Source organism: Nannospalax galili, unplaced genomic scaffold (assembly GCF_000622305.1).
Source record: "Nannospalax galili isolate Female #2095 unplaced genomic scaffold, S.galili_v1.0 scaffold454, whole genome shotgun sequence".
NCBI classification, from domain to species: Eukaryota; Metazoa; Chordata; class Mammalia; order Rodentia; family Spalacidae; genus Nannospalax; species Nannospalax galili.
Window position 1 is genome coordinate 3,008,277 of NW_008334929.1, and position 14,872 is coordinate 3,023,148.

Genomic DNA, 14,872 nt, shown 5'->3' on the forward strand with positions numbered 1-14,872 from the left:
GGTGGGGGGGGGGGGGGGAGGTGATCCTCATCTTACCATAACCCAGGTGAACATTTTCTTGATTCTTTCTTCTTACTGAAGCAGCAGGTGGAGGTGAACAGTTAGTTACCCAGGTAGACTGACCCTGAAGCTAACTTCTGAATGACCTCTTGATATTTGAATTTGTTTCATGTCAATAATACCAATGCCCTTCACATATTCCATTGTAACAATACTGTCACTATAATACATTAGCACCTTTATAAAAAGAATTAAGTATTCTATTACAGAGGAAGAAGTGAAGGACTATAAAAGAGGACGATGGTCCCCAAAGGCAGAAATTGTACACAAACCAAAAAGGTTTGTATAAAGGTGGTATATAGGGATAGGCTTTGGATGGCAGGCCTCTCTTACAACCAAAGCACAGTGCATTCTTTATTTCGCTCTGAAATAAGGGTTGGGAGGAGAGAAATTATTTAAAGCTACAGTAACACCAATGTAGCGAAATAACCTGCAAACAAGAGCCTTTTAAAGGACTCAGTCTCCGTATTTTCTTTCAGATTTTACAAGTACACCTGTCCACCCCACCCCACTTTTGTGTTACCTTCTGTATAGTGAGATTACTATTACTAGAATGTGTTACTTTAGTGTGCTGGGGTGGAGCCAAGAACCAAGTGGAGCTTAAAGGTAACAACAAATCTCAGACCTAGAATTCACAGGAAAAAAAATTATATATTTTAAATTATTTCCTAATTATACATATCACATGTATATGGTTGTTGTTAAAGCATCAATATATTGTATGTAAATAGTGAGAACAGTCTGCATGACTCTTTACAATTCAGTTCTGATAGTTTTCATTTTCATATATCAGAATTCTCAAAATTTTAGGCCTCACAGAGGAAGCTCTGTGAGGTCTTCACTAGAACTACTTGTTGTCCTGGTTAGTTTTTGTTATACTGGTTAGAAACTAGTCACCTGGGAAGAGGGACCTTCAATTGAGGAACTGCTTCATCAGATTGGCCAGTGGGCATGTCTGGGGTGGGTGGCATTTTCTTGACTGCTAATTGATGCAGAGGGCCCCGCCCACTGTAGGCAATGTCATGCCTAGGCATGTGAGCCAGGGCTGTAGAAGAGTAGCCAATCAAGCCGGGGAAAGCAAAATAAGGAGCATTCCTTTGTGGTTTCTGCATCCAGCTCCTGCTTTGGCTTCCTTCAATGACAGACTGTAAAGTATATGATGAAATAAAGCCTTTTCTCTACAAGTTGTTTTTGGTCAGTCATAGCAACAGAAACCAAACTAGACCAGCAGTCAGGGCTGACAATTGAGGCATTCATAAAGCAAAAATAATGGGCACCAAGAGAGGAGGAATTCATCTAACTACCAATTAAACTTTTATAATGTGTGCTTAAAGGACTAAAACTGGAGGTACTTATTTTTATCAAACATACTCTATTTCTTGGCTGCATCAAGAAAAATATGAAGTTCTAGGTCCATCGTGCAGACTGACAGACTGGACCTGAAAATGTGTGATCTCAGATAACGCCTTCCACTTCCCTAGGCCCCCACTATCAACGCTTTCAAAGAAAGGGCATTGGCCATTTGTCTCTTCAACATGCCTTTTGGCTTTAAAATCTATTCTGTCATTTCTAGGAATACTAAAATTATGTTTAATATAAAATTTTTAATAATGTTAAGACACAAATGGCAAAAGAACTTCAAATACAATTCTTAAGCATTCAGATATATTTCATAAGAATCATGGAGTGCTGTGGAATCTATCCCTTTGACATGGCTGTCATTTGCTTGAAATCAAGTGGAAAACACAGGAAAATTTTTGTTGTTTTTTGAGACAGGGTCTCCCTGCAGCCCCAGATGGCTTGGAATTCACTATGTCGACCAGGCTGGCTTTGAACTTGCAGAGATTTGCCTGCTCTGCCTCCCCAAGTGCTGGGATTAAAAGTGTGCACCACCACACCCAGCCAGGAAAATTATTTTACTACTCTGAGAAGATTAAATAGTTAATCCACTGGGAAACCAAGATGAAAGAGTTCATAAATCCCCTATTCAAAGGGAAATATTGAAAACACTAGTAATAATTTGCTGCCTAGGATTAAAATTATTCTAATGGCATATATTACACACTGTCTTCTACCCCACATTCAAGTTCTTTAACATGTCTTCCTTTGTGAACCTCAGATGATGTCAGATCATGAATGACTTTCACAGAAAATAACCATTTCTAAGTCAGAGTCTCACAGGCATCTTGTGCTGTATCACAAGGAAGAATTCCATGGTAATATTGCAAGCCTACTTTTTGGAGGAGGCACTGATAGGAACGGGCAGATAGGGCAGATTACGGTGGTAACTGCTGGGATGATTTCTGCTTTCATGGCTTCTCCAAACTGGAAGTTCCTGTGCATCATTCACTACCCCACAATTATGCATCAAATATTGACCAATTAGCAGGTCAGACGCAAGAGCACTGGTGGTGGCAATAATTAAACATGAAGCTTGACATCCCACACCGCTCCAACAGTACACTGGTCCACCACAGCTTTTAAGCTTATTAAACCATATTTGAAGAAAAAGAATCAACTCATGCTTTAGAAATAATGTCACTGACTTTTGACTCCTATCACCTGCTATGACTTTGATTCCTTTTCTATTTCTATCATTTCCTGACCAAAGGTACACAAGTAAGATATACATGTAGATACATGTAAGATATACATGAAGTAAAATATTCAAGTAGAATAGGTTATAAACAATGTCCTCCTCATAGACAAGCTTTAGAGTTTAATTTTTCTGTGAAGTATATTTGGAACCAGAACATGCTTTTTTATTTTCTGAACAATGTATGGACTTTAAAAATGTTACATTAAAAAACAAAGGAACAAGGGGGCTGGAGGAGAGATGGTTCAGTGGTTAAGAACACTGACTGTTCTTGCAGGAGGCCAGGGTTCGAATCCTAGCACCCACATGGCCACTAACAACTGTCCATAACTCCAGTTCCAGGGGGTCCAACAGCCTCTTCTGTCCTGCACAGGCATCACACGACATGGGTGCACTTACCTACATGCAGGCATAACACTCATACACATAAAAAGAAATAAAAATAATAAATAAAATATTTTTAAAAAACAAAGGAATAAAACCCCAACTGCAGCAACTGCTTTCATTCCTACGGTTTGCCATTTATTCTACTTTGTATTAGTTCTAACACATTTTGTAAAATAGAGTCTCACTGATAGGCCCAAGTTTTGGAGCAGCAAGGATTATGTATAGGAGACATGTTGATAGGAAGTACCCAGCACATCCCAGGCACTGAGTATCTGTAGCATGAAATAAACAAACACCAAATAATCATGTTTCCATGAAATAAATGCTACCCAAAAGTCTTGTCCATTACATCTTCTAAACAGTAAAATGTGTCAAATAACTTACTTTAAATGTATATTTTGTGTTTAGGCTACAAAAACCTTTATTACACTGGAGTTAGTAAGCCAAATGTTTTTGTAGCACATGGAAATATGTTTGAGCACAGAATAAGAAACCTGGGTCTGAGTTCCAGGTTTGACATGATATGGCTAAGAAATCTTCAAGTCACCCAGTGTTTTTCAGACTCATTCTCCATACAACAATAACATCATCTGTCCAGGGTATCTTCTAGAATTTTAATAGCATTTAAATAAAATCTGCATTGCATTATAACCAGAAGGGGAAAGTTGTAATAGCCTAAATGGTTCTTTAGTAACAAAAAGTAGTTTAAGTAAATATATTATTGGAAAATACAAGTTTGAAGTTTTAAAACATGTCCTATTAAAACAGAGGCATCATCAGTGTCAATGGTTTGTGCCAATAACAATAAAAATCACATTTAATAGATAGCACACACAAAGGTCTTGTAATTAGTGTAGCTTTGGTTTGCAGCCTCAGCATAAGGGAAGCAGGAAGGTCACACTGCAAACTAGAACCAGTGACAGACTTAAAGCTGACTGTCCACCCAGCCCTTAGGTCTGCTGAACAACAAATCTGCTTCAGCAAGGTGAGAACACAGCAAACTGAAACACAAATTTGATATTACACACTAATTCAAACTCACTGTTCTGCTCTGCCCAAACCAAGCAAAGACATTTTAAGTTGCCATATACAATGAGAAAACACAATGGTCCTTTCTCTATCTCCAATGTTGACTGCCCTGAATGAATTTTGCAAGCTAAGGTTCTTGAAAAGGAAAAAGTAACAAATCTGTGTCACCATCCAGAGAAAGGAAACAAAAAAGGACATATCATCTCAACATGCCTTAGTTGAAGAATTAAAAAACGTTTAACTAATTCTACAATTTTTAGTTGAGTGAATAGTTTATAAGATAATTTACATAAGAATAGAATTCTACTCCATTGTTCTTTATAAATGCCATCTAGTGAAGCCATCCATTCAATGTAATCACCTTTTATAGGAAATCGGGCGCCATATTGAGCCCATAATCAGTATCTTTCACCCCATGTATCTTGAGGAAACAATCACTACTAAGTCACATTCTACATGAATGTGCAGATGTGTGTGCATACCCAAGTGTGTACATATCCACACTAGAAGCACGCACTGTTCAACTGTTGCTATTTTCTTTGTCTAAGGGCACTGTTAGTCTATGGTTCTTCTCACATCTCTGAATTCTGTTTTATACTTCTTCCTTACACTTAAACTACAGAGTGGGACGCCCCAGCAGACTCATGATATACGTCACATATGAACTTTTGAAATTCCTAATAGCCACATTTGTAATAAGAAAAAAAGATCAAGCTAATTTTAATAATTTGTTCATCTCAATGACATCAAAATATTTCAACATGTAAGCATGATGAAACTGTGAGAATTGCTTTCATTTTTTTCGCTCTTTGAAAGCTGGTGTATACACATGACATCAATGCACATATCAATTTTGACACGAAATTTTCATCAGAGATACTTTTATCAGCATTTTTTTATCAGCATTTATCAGACTTGATGAACTTTACAAAACCTCTAACAGTACAGTAACAGGCTCTCGTATACCAAGTCTCTGAGTTGAATAAAACAGAAGCACCTGAAGGATGCTTTGTGCCTTTATGCAATTAGAGCCCTCTCCTTTCTGCCAGCTATTCCATTATTCATTAATGGTGACAGATAGGTCAAATTCCCATTCTTTTTACTTATAGAGAAAACATTTTATTGATTTATTTATCCTGCTGATGAAGCTTGCCACAAAATGGAGGACATACAGGTCTGCTGGACATTGGGAAGATCTTAAGGAAATACTTCGGTTAATCTGAAGAAATATTAGCTGATTTTATTCAGGTCCTTCCTTTCTGAGGTCTATCTTTTCTAGCATGTCAGGACATGAACAGCCTGTCAAAGTCATCCGTTTGTAATTGAAGCAGTTCAGGATCAGGAAGAAGCAATTGACCTTTAAGCTGAGCAAAACTTTACAAAGTACGTTCTTGTCTCCCGACGGCCTGCACAGGGTTAAGACCCTGTGCTGTGGTCAAGCTGTCATTTGCCACCAGTTTAATTTTGGAGGGTTACTTAACTTTCTGCTCTCTGTCTGTAAGATGGCCATAAAAATAACAGTACCTAAGTCACAGATGGTAGGGAATGAGGTTTTTACCTGCTATAAAACATCTCAACAGTCCTGACCCTGGTACGTGGTGCGTGTGTAACACGAATAGTTTTAGCTCAGAAATCAAGATCACAGATAGAGGGCATAATGCACAATACATATTTGTTATAAGTGAATAATATATGTCTAAGCACTTTATAAATACTAAGATGGTATATGAACATAAGCTATTTCTACTCTGTGTAAAATAAGTTTAGAGAGTTCAGACAAGAGAACAATGTATTTCGTGGGAAAAAAATTTCACCAAACTGAATCTTCACAATGTGGGTGACCAAGTTCCTCTGTTAAAGCTTTTTATAGCCACACATGATGGAACACATCTGTAATCCCAGCATTTAGACGACTGAGGCAGGAGGATAAAGCCTTTCCTTAAAAAAAATCAAACCCACTGGGGCTAGAGACATGGGTCAGCAGTTAAGAGTGCTTACTGCTCTTGCAAGGACTTGGGGTTCAGTTCGCAGCACCCACAACCATCTGTAACTGACCCTCCCGGACTCCTGCGCACATGTGGTGCACATGCACACACTCAGGCACACACACACAGACACTACACAAACAAATAACAAAAAGTAAATAAGTGTTTTTTAAAAATCAGACCTACATTTATTCATCTATAAAGTGCGAACATGCATATCAATGTAAATTATTTGTTGGTCAATATTACCTTAGGACTGTACATGATTCTGTTCATCTCCTTTGGAAACAAGATCAATGTAATAGAATGGTCAACAAATGACCTTATCATAGTCTAGAAAAACCACATGAAAATTTCAGCGCTCTAAACATGGTTTTTCTCAGAAGTAAATTTTGATTTCATTAACATTTTGTGTTTTTCTCACCAGCCATAATCTGATCTCCTAACAAAAATGCCTCTTTACTGGCCTTCCTGACTTTCCTTCTTCTTCCCTGGCCCCGATGCAGTCATTAATTCATATTTTATGGCCAAAAGAAAGGTAATACCAGTGAGTAGGAAAAACATGCTAATCTAGCAATGGAAAATAGCAAGAAATAGCAGAAAACGGAAATTAAAATTTCAAGGTTTTACAACAGAGATTCTAAAGAATCATTAAACTGCCCAGTCCATTAGGTGACAATTTCCTTGTCTGTAAAATAAGAGACTCGAAGTAGCTTTCAAGTTCATTCTATTCTTTAAGGTAAGTAAAGGTACAAGATATCTAAATTTACCACTTCTCTGCCTAATCAAGATATCACCAAAAAAGACTGTGAGTAAAATAACTATAGAAATGCTGCCATTGTATAATTGGAAAAAAAACAATATTGGATAGAGACCGTGGCGGTGGGAGGCGTCCAATAATACTGTATTTCTCATACAAGAGGTAATTTTCATAACCCTTAAAAGAGTCCTAACAACTCGGGGCGGCCTGGGAGCGCAGAACCTCACGCACCGGGTCCGCATGAAGACCTCACCCCCGCCTGCCATCAGCGCAGGATGATGCTGCATTTCTCCGGCCCGCACCGCATCCCCGCCGTGCATCACGCAGGTGACACGCAGACCCGCGGGTGCCCGGTCCCAACCCCGCCGCAAAGGACCCACGCTGCGAAACGCAGCCTCGGGGTGACCGGGCGCCCGGGCCAGGGAGCCGGACTCGGTCAGCCCTCCAGCCCCAGGTCCTGCCGCTCCTCCGCCGAGTCCAGGCCTGGACCGCGATCCCTTCCGCACCCGTAACCCGGAGGCCGCGGCCGCCCGCCCGCCTGCCACGCGCGGGGCCGGGTCCGAGCGCCGCTTTGTCTGCGCCAGGCCCGGGCCCCGAGCTCCGCACCTTCCCGGACCTGCGCGTGGAGAGGACGGAAGGACCCGGGCTCCGGGCCGCACCCTCCCACCCCTCCCGGGTGCCCGGCCCGCGGGCGGCGGCTTTTCCCCGGGGACCCGACCGCGCAGCCGGGCCTCCGCGTCTCCACCTGCGCCGCCCGCGGGTCCCGCCTGCTCTGCCGCCCGTCCGGCCCGCAGCTCACCTGACGGCCACGCGCACCGAGCTCTCGTCAGCGGAGCCCCACATGCCGCCGTCCGGTGTCCGCGGTGCCGGGTGGAGGCAGCGACTGGGACTCAGCGCGCTCCAGCCATGTTCTGCTGAATGGAAAGGTGGCGGCGGAGGCGCGGGAGGCGGTGACCGGCGGCGGGCGCCGCCCCTTCGCCCGTCCGCCCCGGGCTGCGCGCGGCATTGCGTCGGCAGCGGCCGGGTCCCATCAGCCCCGCCCCGGCTGGCACTGCCTGGCTGGCCCCGGCTCCAGGAGGCGACGCCCTGTGGCCGACCGGCTGAGTCCCGGCGCCATCCGCCGTCCCGAGCTGCACCTGCGGCTGACCCCGGATCACAGCCTGCACCCCCCTCAGCCTGCACCCTGACCCCCCTCTCAGCCTGCACCTGACCCCCCTCAGCCTGCACCCTGATCCCCCCCTCAGCTTGCACCCCGACCCCCCTCAGCCTGCACCTGACCCCCCTCAGCCTGCACCCTGACCCCTCTCAGCCTGCACCCTGACCCCCCTCAGCCTGCACCTGACCCCCTCGGTAGCCTGCATCTGCCCCTCCCAGCCCTCTGTGCCTGGCCCATCGCCAATCTGCCAGCTCTCTTGGAGCACAGAGAGGATTGACTCCCAGCCGTCTGGAGGGGGTACGCCTCGTCATTGGGCATGCTCTGAATGGCCTGGGCCCTGGAGGTTTCGTGTGTTCCCAGAACTGTTTTCCATCCCCATAAGCAGAGGAAGAAGTCCCTGCTAGCCCTGGGAAAGCACAGTGGGGCCCCAGAGTCCAGCGCAGAGTTCCATTCTTGTACGTTCTGCAGAACGTCCACTACCGTCCTCCCACCTGCCTCCAGGCAGCTCTGCGCAAACAGCCTTAATTAACTTTGCCACAGCCTGTCTTTCGTGCATGGCTCCACACGAGTCTATACATAAACATGTGGGTTCATACAAAGCAGGACAATAGATTCAATGTCACTATCCACATAAGAGCACTGCCCACAGATGTAAACTCAAGTCACACAACCCTGTCTTCCTTCGCAGAGATGCAGGTCAGAGGAGGCAGGGACACAAAAGGAGTGTTCGTAGGGCTACAAAAGAAGTCGGAACCACCTAAGCCCGTGGGAAGGCCATCAGCTGCGTGGCAGACAGTTGTAGACTTACTCTGGTCCCCAGTCTCTCTACACTTAAGTTGTTACAGGCAGCGTAAGGCGGTAGAACTATCCTGTACCTGGCAAAGCGGCCCTCTGGACGCCTACTGTAGCCTCCGTATTAGTCCATCAACAGCTAGAGCCACACCACATCCTAATCTTGTAGGTCCAGATCTGGGTAGACCCGGATTGACCATCTTCCTTCCTTGACTGACAGCTGCAAAAAGTACAAGAAAAATAAATCATGTTTAGCAAGAAATCAAAAAACATGAACGACCTTCTAAAAAGTCCTCATTTTAAATGACTCAGAAAAAGCTGTTGCAAACACAAGTGTGACAGGAACTGAGCAGGTAGCTTAAGGGGAGGCGGGGAGGAAAGCCAAAATAAAGAACATAATAAAGAACACAGGCTGGTTGCAGCTGTCCACAATCTAGATTTTCTGGGACTGCCCTATGAATGCAAACCTTGTGTGGCCAGATTTGGGGTTCAATTGTTTGTTTCTTGCTCCCCAAGTGATAAGGAATAACCTGATTTTATTTGAAAAACTCGTGAGTTTTAAAGATTAACAACTAATCCAGCACAATATTTATACGTCAAGGGAAACAGTCAAGATATGTCTCAGGCCAACTTCAGTCCCAAGTCACCAGGCTGAGACTTCCCAGTATTAGCACTGTGGAGCTGTAGTTTGGGGTTCATATTGTGCAAGGTTTCAAGAAAAGACCATTTAAAGTTTCAAGATCCCAAATGCTAAAATGTCTAAAACTGATGACCAATTTTGTATTTATTCTAGATTCCTTCATCACTGCTATGATGTCACATTTCCTTGTGGTACGTGTGATTAAAAATTTTAACTTGAAGAAAATTCCAAAGTCAGGGCTTTTTTTACCCTTTTTAAATTAATTTTTTCAAGTTTCATACAATATATTTGAGTTGTATTTAGATCCCCTCCCCTATCTGCATCCCCCCGTAGTGCCCTCAACCCAAATTCCTGTACTCTGTTATAAATATCTATGTATGTGCATATATATGCGTGCATATATAATACACCTTTAGAGTCAAATTTGTATCCCCAAATGTCCTTCAGTGTAGATCCATCCACTGGAGCTTGATTAACCAAACAAGAATCTCTCCCTTAAGAAACTGACTCTCCCCCTCCTAGCCATTTCCAATAGTTCCTCAGGTAGGCTTGGGATTTCTTACTTCCCCATGTCTATGCTGGGATTTCGTCAGGTTTGAGCTTGCATGGGTCTTGTCCATCGCTGTGGATTCATATGAGTAACTGCCCAGCTGTCTGGAAAAACTCTTGTGTCCTTGTGGTCATCCCCTTCCTCTGACTCTTGCAATCTTTCTGCTTCCTCTTCCTCAATGATCCCTGAGCATTTGGAGGCAGCAGCCTGATACAGATTTCCTATTCAAGGATAATCACTCTGTAGAGTTTTACCATGAGAATGTTTAAACCTGGTTCCAAACCTTCATTTATCGAATATTTAGTGGCCGTTGAGTGAAAACAGTGCTGGACACTAATGATGTACAGAGTACCACAATATCATCACTACAAAGAACTTACCCCTTTTTTCTGGGATGTGGAAACCCCTATGTGCAATATTAGAATTTATGATGAGAATATGACAAAATATGTGGACCTCTGCTGGTTTAAGGAGCTCAGGATGGTCTCCCGGAGTCCCCTCTGCTGATATAGAGCTGGGGATGGTCTCCCGGAGTCCCCTCTGCTGGTATAGAGCTGGGGATGGTCTCCCTGAGTCCCCTCTGCTGGTATAGAGCTGGGGATGGTCTCCGGAGTCCCCTCTTGCCTCCACACTGCAAGATGGCAGCTCTTTATGTCATCCCCTGGCCTGAAACTTTTCAACGGCTTCCTAACACAGAACAAATTCTACTTTGAGGCCCTTGATGCTGCACCGCTTACGAAGTCTGGCCTCATCTTCAGCCATTCTACAACTGTTTGGTGATGCTGGTTGTCTACTTCTGGAGCACATAGGTTTCTTCACTGTCTCTCTAACCCTTGTTACAATGTTTTAATTTGATAATTTAATTTGATAATTCTCTAGAAAGAAAGTGAAAATCTTAGCTTCTTTGCCTGGGTTTTACTATTCATCTTTATATTGTTCAGTGCCAGTGTTAGATATGAATACAAGAGCATTGAATACATGGGAAATCATGAAAATTATACAATTCCTATTTACAAATTCATACATGAAATGCATATTTCATATTTCTTAACAGTAGAAACATTGTACAAAAGTAACTCAGAAGTTTTAACATCAAGTTGGGATTGCTAGGTGTTCTTGTTAGCTTTCTGTTACTGTAAAACACTAACCAAAGCCAACTTGGAGAGGAAAGTATTTATTGCATTCTATTCGTCCAAGTGATAATCCATCACTGAGGGAAGTCAAGGAGGAACTCAGTGAAGGGACCTGGAGGCAGGAACTGAAGCACAGACCACAGAGGAGCTCAGCTTACAGCTTGCTCCCTGGCTTGGTCAGCTAGCTTTCTTATAGGCCCACCTGCCTAGAGATGGCACCGCCCACAGTGGGCTGGTCCTCCCACATCAATTAGCACTCAAGAAAATGCCCCATGGACATGAAAGCAATTTCTCATTTGAGGTCTTACTGGGTCTCACTTAACAAAACCCAAGACTAAAATAAAATTAAACATCACAAGACAATGATGAAAGAACATTAAGCTAAGCCAAGAGCCAGGCCCTTTGAAGGACAGAGTTCATGTGACTGGACTGACAGCTTGCCCAGAGAGCCAGTGCTGTGCCCCCAGATGCAGTCATATCTTATCATTTTATTTCTTCATAGCCCTTATCATCAGGTATTTCTATAAATAGCTCCTTCAATGTGTATATTCGTAGGCATCATTGAATATTAGCAGAATGATAGAGGCCAGAGAGATGGTTCAGTGGTTAAAAGCACACTGGCTGCTTTTACAGAGGACCTGGGTTTGGTTCCAGTACCCACATGGCAGCTAACAACCATCTGTAACTCCAGTTCCAGGGAATCTGACACCCTCTCTGGCCTCTGTGGGCATTGCACACAGACGGTGTACTTACAGACAGGCAGGCAAAACACTCCTACACATAAAAACAAAAAATTTTTTACAAATATATTAGCTGGATAACAATGTGACTTTGGGCAAGATATGAGCACTAAGTCTAGCTTCTTATGTGTAAAAAATGAGCTCATCATAGAGACTACTTTGGAGCATGAAAGCAGCTCTGTCACTTTGATAGCACCCCATACATGCACAATAGACTACTAACTAACTTTGTTAGAAGTATCTTCATAAATACAGTATTTTTAAGTTATAAAGAGCAGATTCGATTTGCACAGGTCTGGAGTCTGTGAAGTCCAAAAGCAAGGGACCAGTCTCTGGTGAGGGCCTTCCAAGGGTGCTTAAGAGCAGGTCAGCTATAGAAACTGCATGTGTCTGACAGATTCTCCTGGCACATGTCACCCAGGCCACCCAGAGAAGCTGTGGCACGCACCGGGGAACTGTCTCCCTAGGTCTCTCCCTGCAGACCTTGGACTCTGCTTTCATGCTTCCACATTCTAATCAGTCAGTGAAAGGTTATTTGACTCTTCCTTTTGCTGCTAGCAGAAAGATATTTTTTTTAATTGCACTTGCAAACAAGTGGCTTTGAAGGAGCGTGTCTAGACAACCATCTCCCCAGAAATGTTTTGGGAAAACATTCAGGAAGCTAATCTTTAAAGCCACAAGCAATGAAAAACAATCAGCTTTTCCTCAATGGTTGTCTTTATGTGTTTTCCCCATTGGTAAAAACGTATCCTGTACTGTACTAAGCAGGCTATATGTATTACTGTATTTAATTTTCCCAATGACTCTATAAACTACATATAACTATTACATACAAATTACATATATGAGGAAAGGGTTTTTTAACTTTTATCTGCAAAAATCTTACCTATTTTCAAGCTCAACTGAAAAAAAAATGAAATGTGGGGCTGGAGAGATGGCTCAGTGGTTAAGAACACTGACTGTTCTTGAAAAAGACACGGGTTCAATCCCAGCACCCACATGGCAGATAACAACTGTCTGTAACTCCAGTTCCAGGGGATCTGACAGCCTCTTCTGTCCTCCACGGGCACTGCACAACACGGGTGCACTTACCTACATGCAGGCAATACACGCATACACATAAGATACAAATAATAAAATGTTTTTTTCAAAAAATGAAAGGTTTCACCAACCCTTCCTTAGTCTGCCCCTCCCCTGAACCACACTCAGAAGTTTACCCTCTGCCAAGTCTCCAAAGTGTTTTACTTATATCTTTGTGTGGTAATGATAATTTCCTAACCCTTCAACTAGGTTAGCAATGCCTAAAGGGCAAAATTTGTTGACTACCCGAGACAGCAGTCAGTACTTATGTGTTGAATAAGTAAATCAGTGGTTTCCAGAGGGGCATGCCATGCTTTGAATTCCTACAGAACAAGTTGTTGTAGTAGATAAGCAGTTACCTACCAGTTACAGTTCTCAGAAGGACTGCCTCCAGACTACAGTGTCTGTTAAGGGTAGGGTTATACTCCGAAGGACACCACAGCACCTAAGAATCTGTAACATCCAAAGACAGTTTTGGGTTTCTTTGGGGTTTTTTTTGGTCTTTTTGAGACAGGATCTCCTTGTAGCCCCAGCTGTCCTGGAATGCACTATATAGTCCAGGCTGGCCTTGAACTCACAGAGATCTGCCTGCCCCTGCCTCTGGAGTGCTGGGATTAAAGGTGTGTGCCACCACACCCGGCTCAAAGACATTTTAAATTCTAAGCGGAACTGCTGTTGACCCGGTTCCCCTCACAGAGCATGTGCATAGCACGGGAAATTAGTGCTAATGACACTAAAGTAAATCTCAATATCTTGACTCCCTGTCCAGGGCTTCTAGTTCCTCACTGTTAGTTCCACTACACAGTTTATTTTTTGAGGTTAGAAAATCTTAGTCTACATGTACTCTAGATGTTTGCATGATGAAGAATACAGGCCGAACAGTAACAAGGTTACCTTAAATGCTTACAGTCATAATTCACTTTATATAAAGCAATTTGTTAATTTTTTATCAACTTTTTTATTAATTTTGAGACAGTGTCTCTTGTAGACCAGTCTGGTATAGAAGCAGCTATGTAACCTAGGATAACTTGAAGCCCAGATCTTCCAGTCTTCACCTCCCAAATGTATTAACTCACTTTAATGATTCTTCATACTACTGAAAAATCAAAATTTTAACTACATATGCCTTCTGCATAACCTCTCCTTCTTGTTTAATTTGAATATTTATAGGAGTGATTTCTGGTTAGGAAATGAAGTTTGAAGAGATTTTTTTTTATCTTTTTTCCCTTCTTTTTGTCTAATTATATTGGTGGAAATTTGTGAATCATTTTTACTAAAGTGCTAAATCATTTTACTAAAGTGTATTATTTTTCTAAGGAAAAAAATGGCACATAGCTAAGCTCTTTATTAAGAATTTTAAAAATTAGACTGAAGTTGGATAATTTAAAGTTGAGTTTTATACCTAAGGCCTTGCACTTAAGTACTCTAAGAGAAATTTAATGAATAAACCCTCTAAGTGTTTTGGACTTTGGTTGAGTTTGCAGCATCTGTGCATGGCAGAAAGCTGATTGCACCTCAGTGCTGGATGGTTCATTGCATTCAAATGCAAATCACAGCTACTGAGTTCTGCTAGGCCTGCGCCAAGTTCTTCGGAGGAGTACTTTTTTATTTATTTGTTTATTTGTTTATTTTTTACTAACTGTGCAGGACCAAACTTGACAGGCAATTTGAGACAGTCATTCATTACAACTTTGTTCTGTGAGTTTGGGGGGAAAGAGCAGTATTATAGAACCGAACTGAATTTCTAAAAGATAATTTTATTATCTATTATCTATTTTAGGTGAAAATTGCCTTGACCTGTTTCATCTGATTTATTCATCAGTCCCCCATTCTTTCCCCATATTTGTTGAGGTCCAGCTTTTGGTTTTGTTTTGCTTTGCTTTGTTTTTTTTCTCTTATTGCCTCCTGAGAAGGGCCTGTTTTAAGTCCTTCCACTGCATAAGCAGCAATGTTCAGCCTGGGCC

General features: G+C 42.5%; 1 protein-coding gene across 6 annotated transcripts in view; it reads right to left on the bottom strand.

Moving 5' to 3' along the window:
- Nucleotides 1-7,792, bottom strand: part of Kif21a (kinesin family member 21A) — a 141,622-nt gene extending 133,830 nt beyond the window's left edge. For all 6 annotated transcript variants that reach the window (XM_008829666.3, XM_008829665.3, XM_029561886.1 and 3 more), the window contains exon 1: nucleotides 7,617-7,792. In XM_008829666.3, coding sequence (XP_008827888.1) covers nucleotides 7,617-7,660 — 44 coding nt within the window. In that variant the 5' untranslated portion in view covers nucleotides 7,661-7,792. The remainder of the gene's footprint in view (nucleotides 1-7,616) is intronic.
- Nucleotides 7,793-14,872: the final 7,080 nt, after the last annotated feature.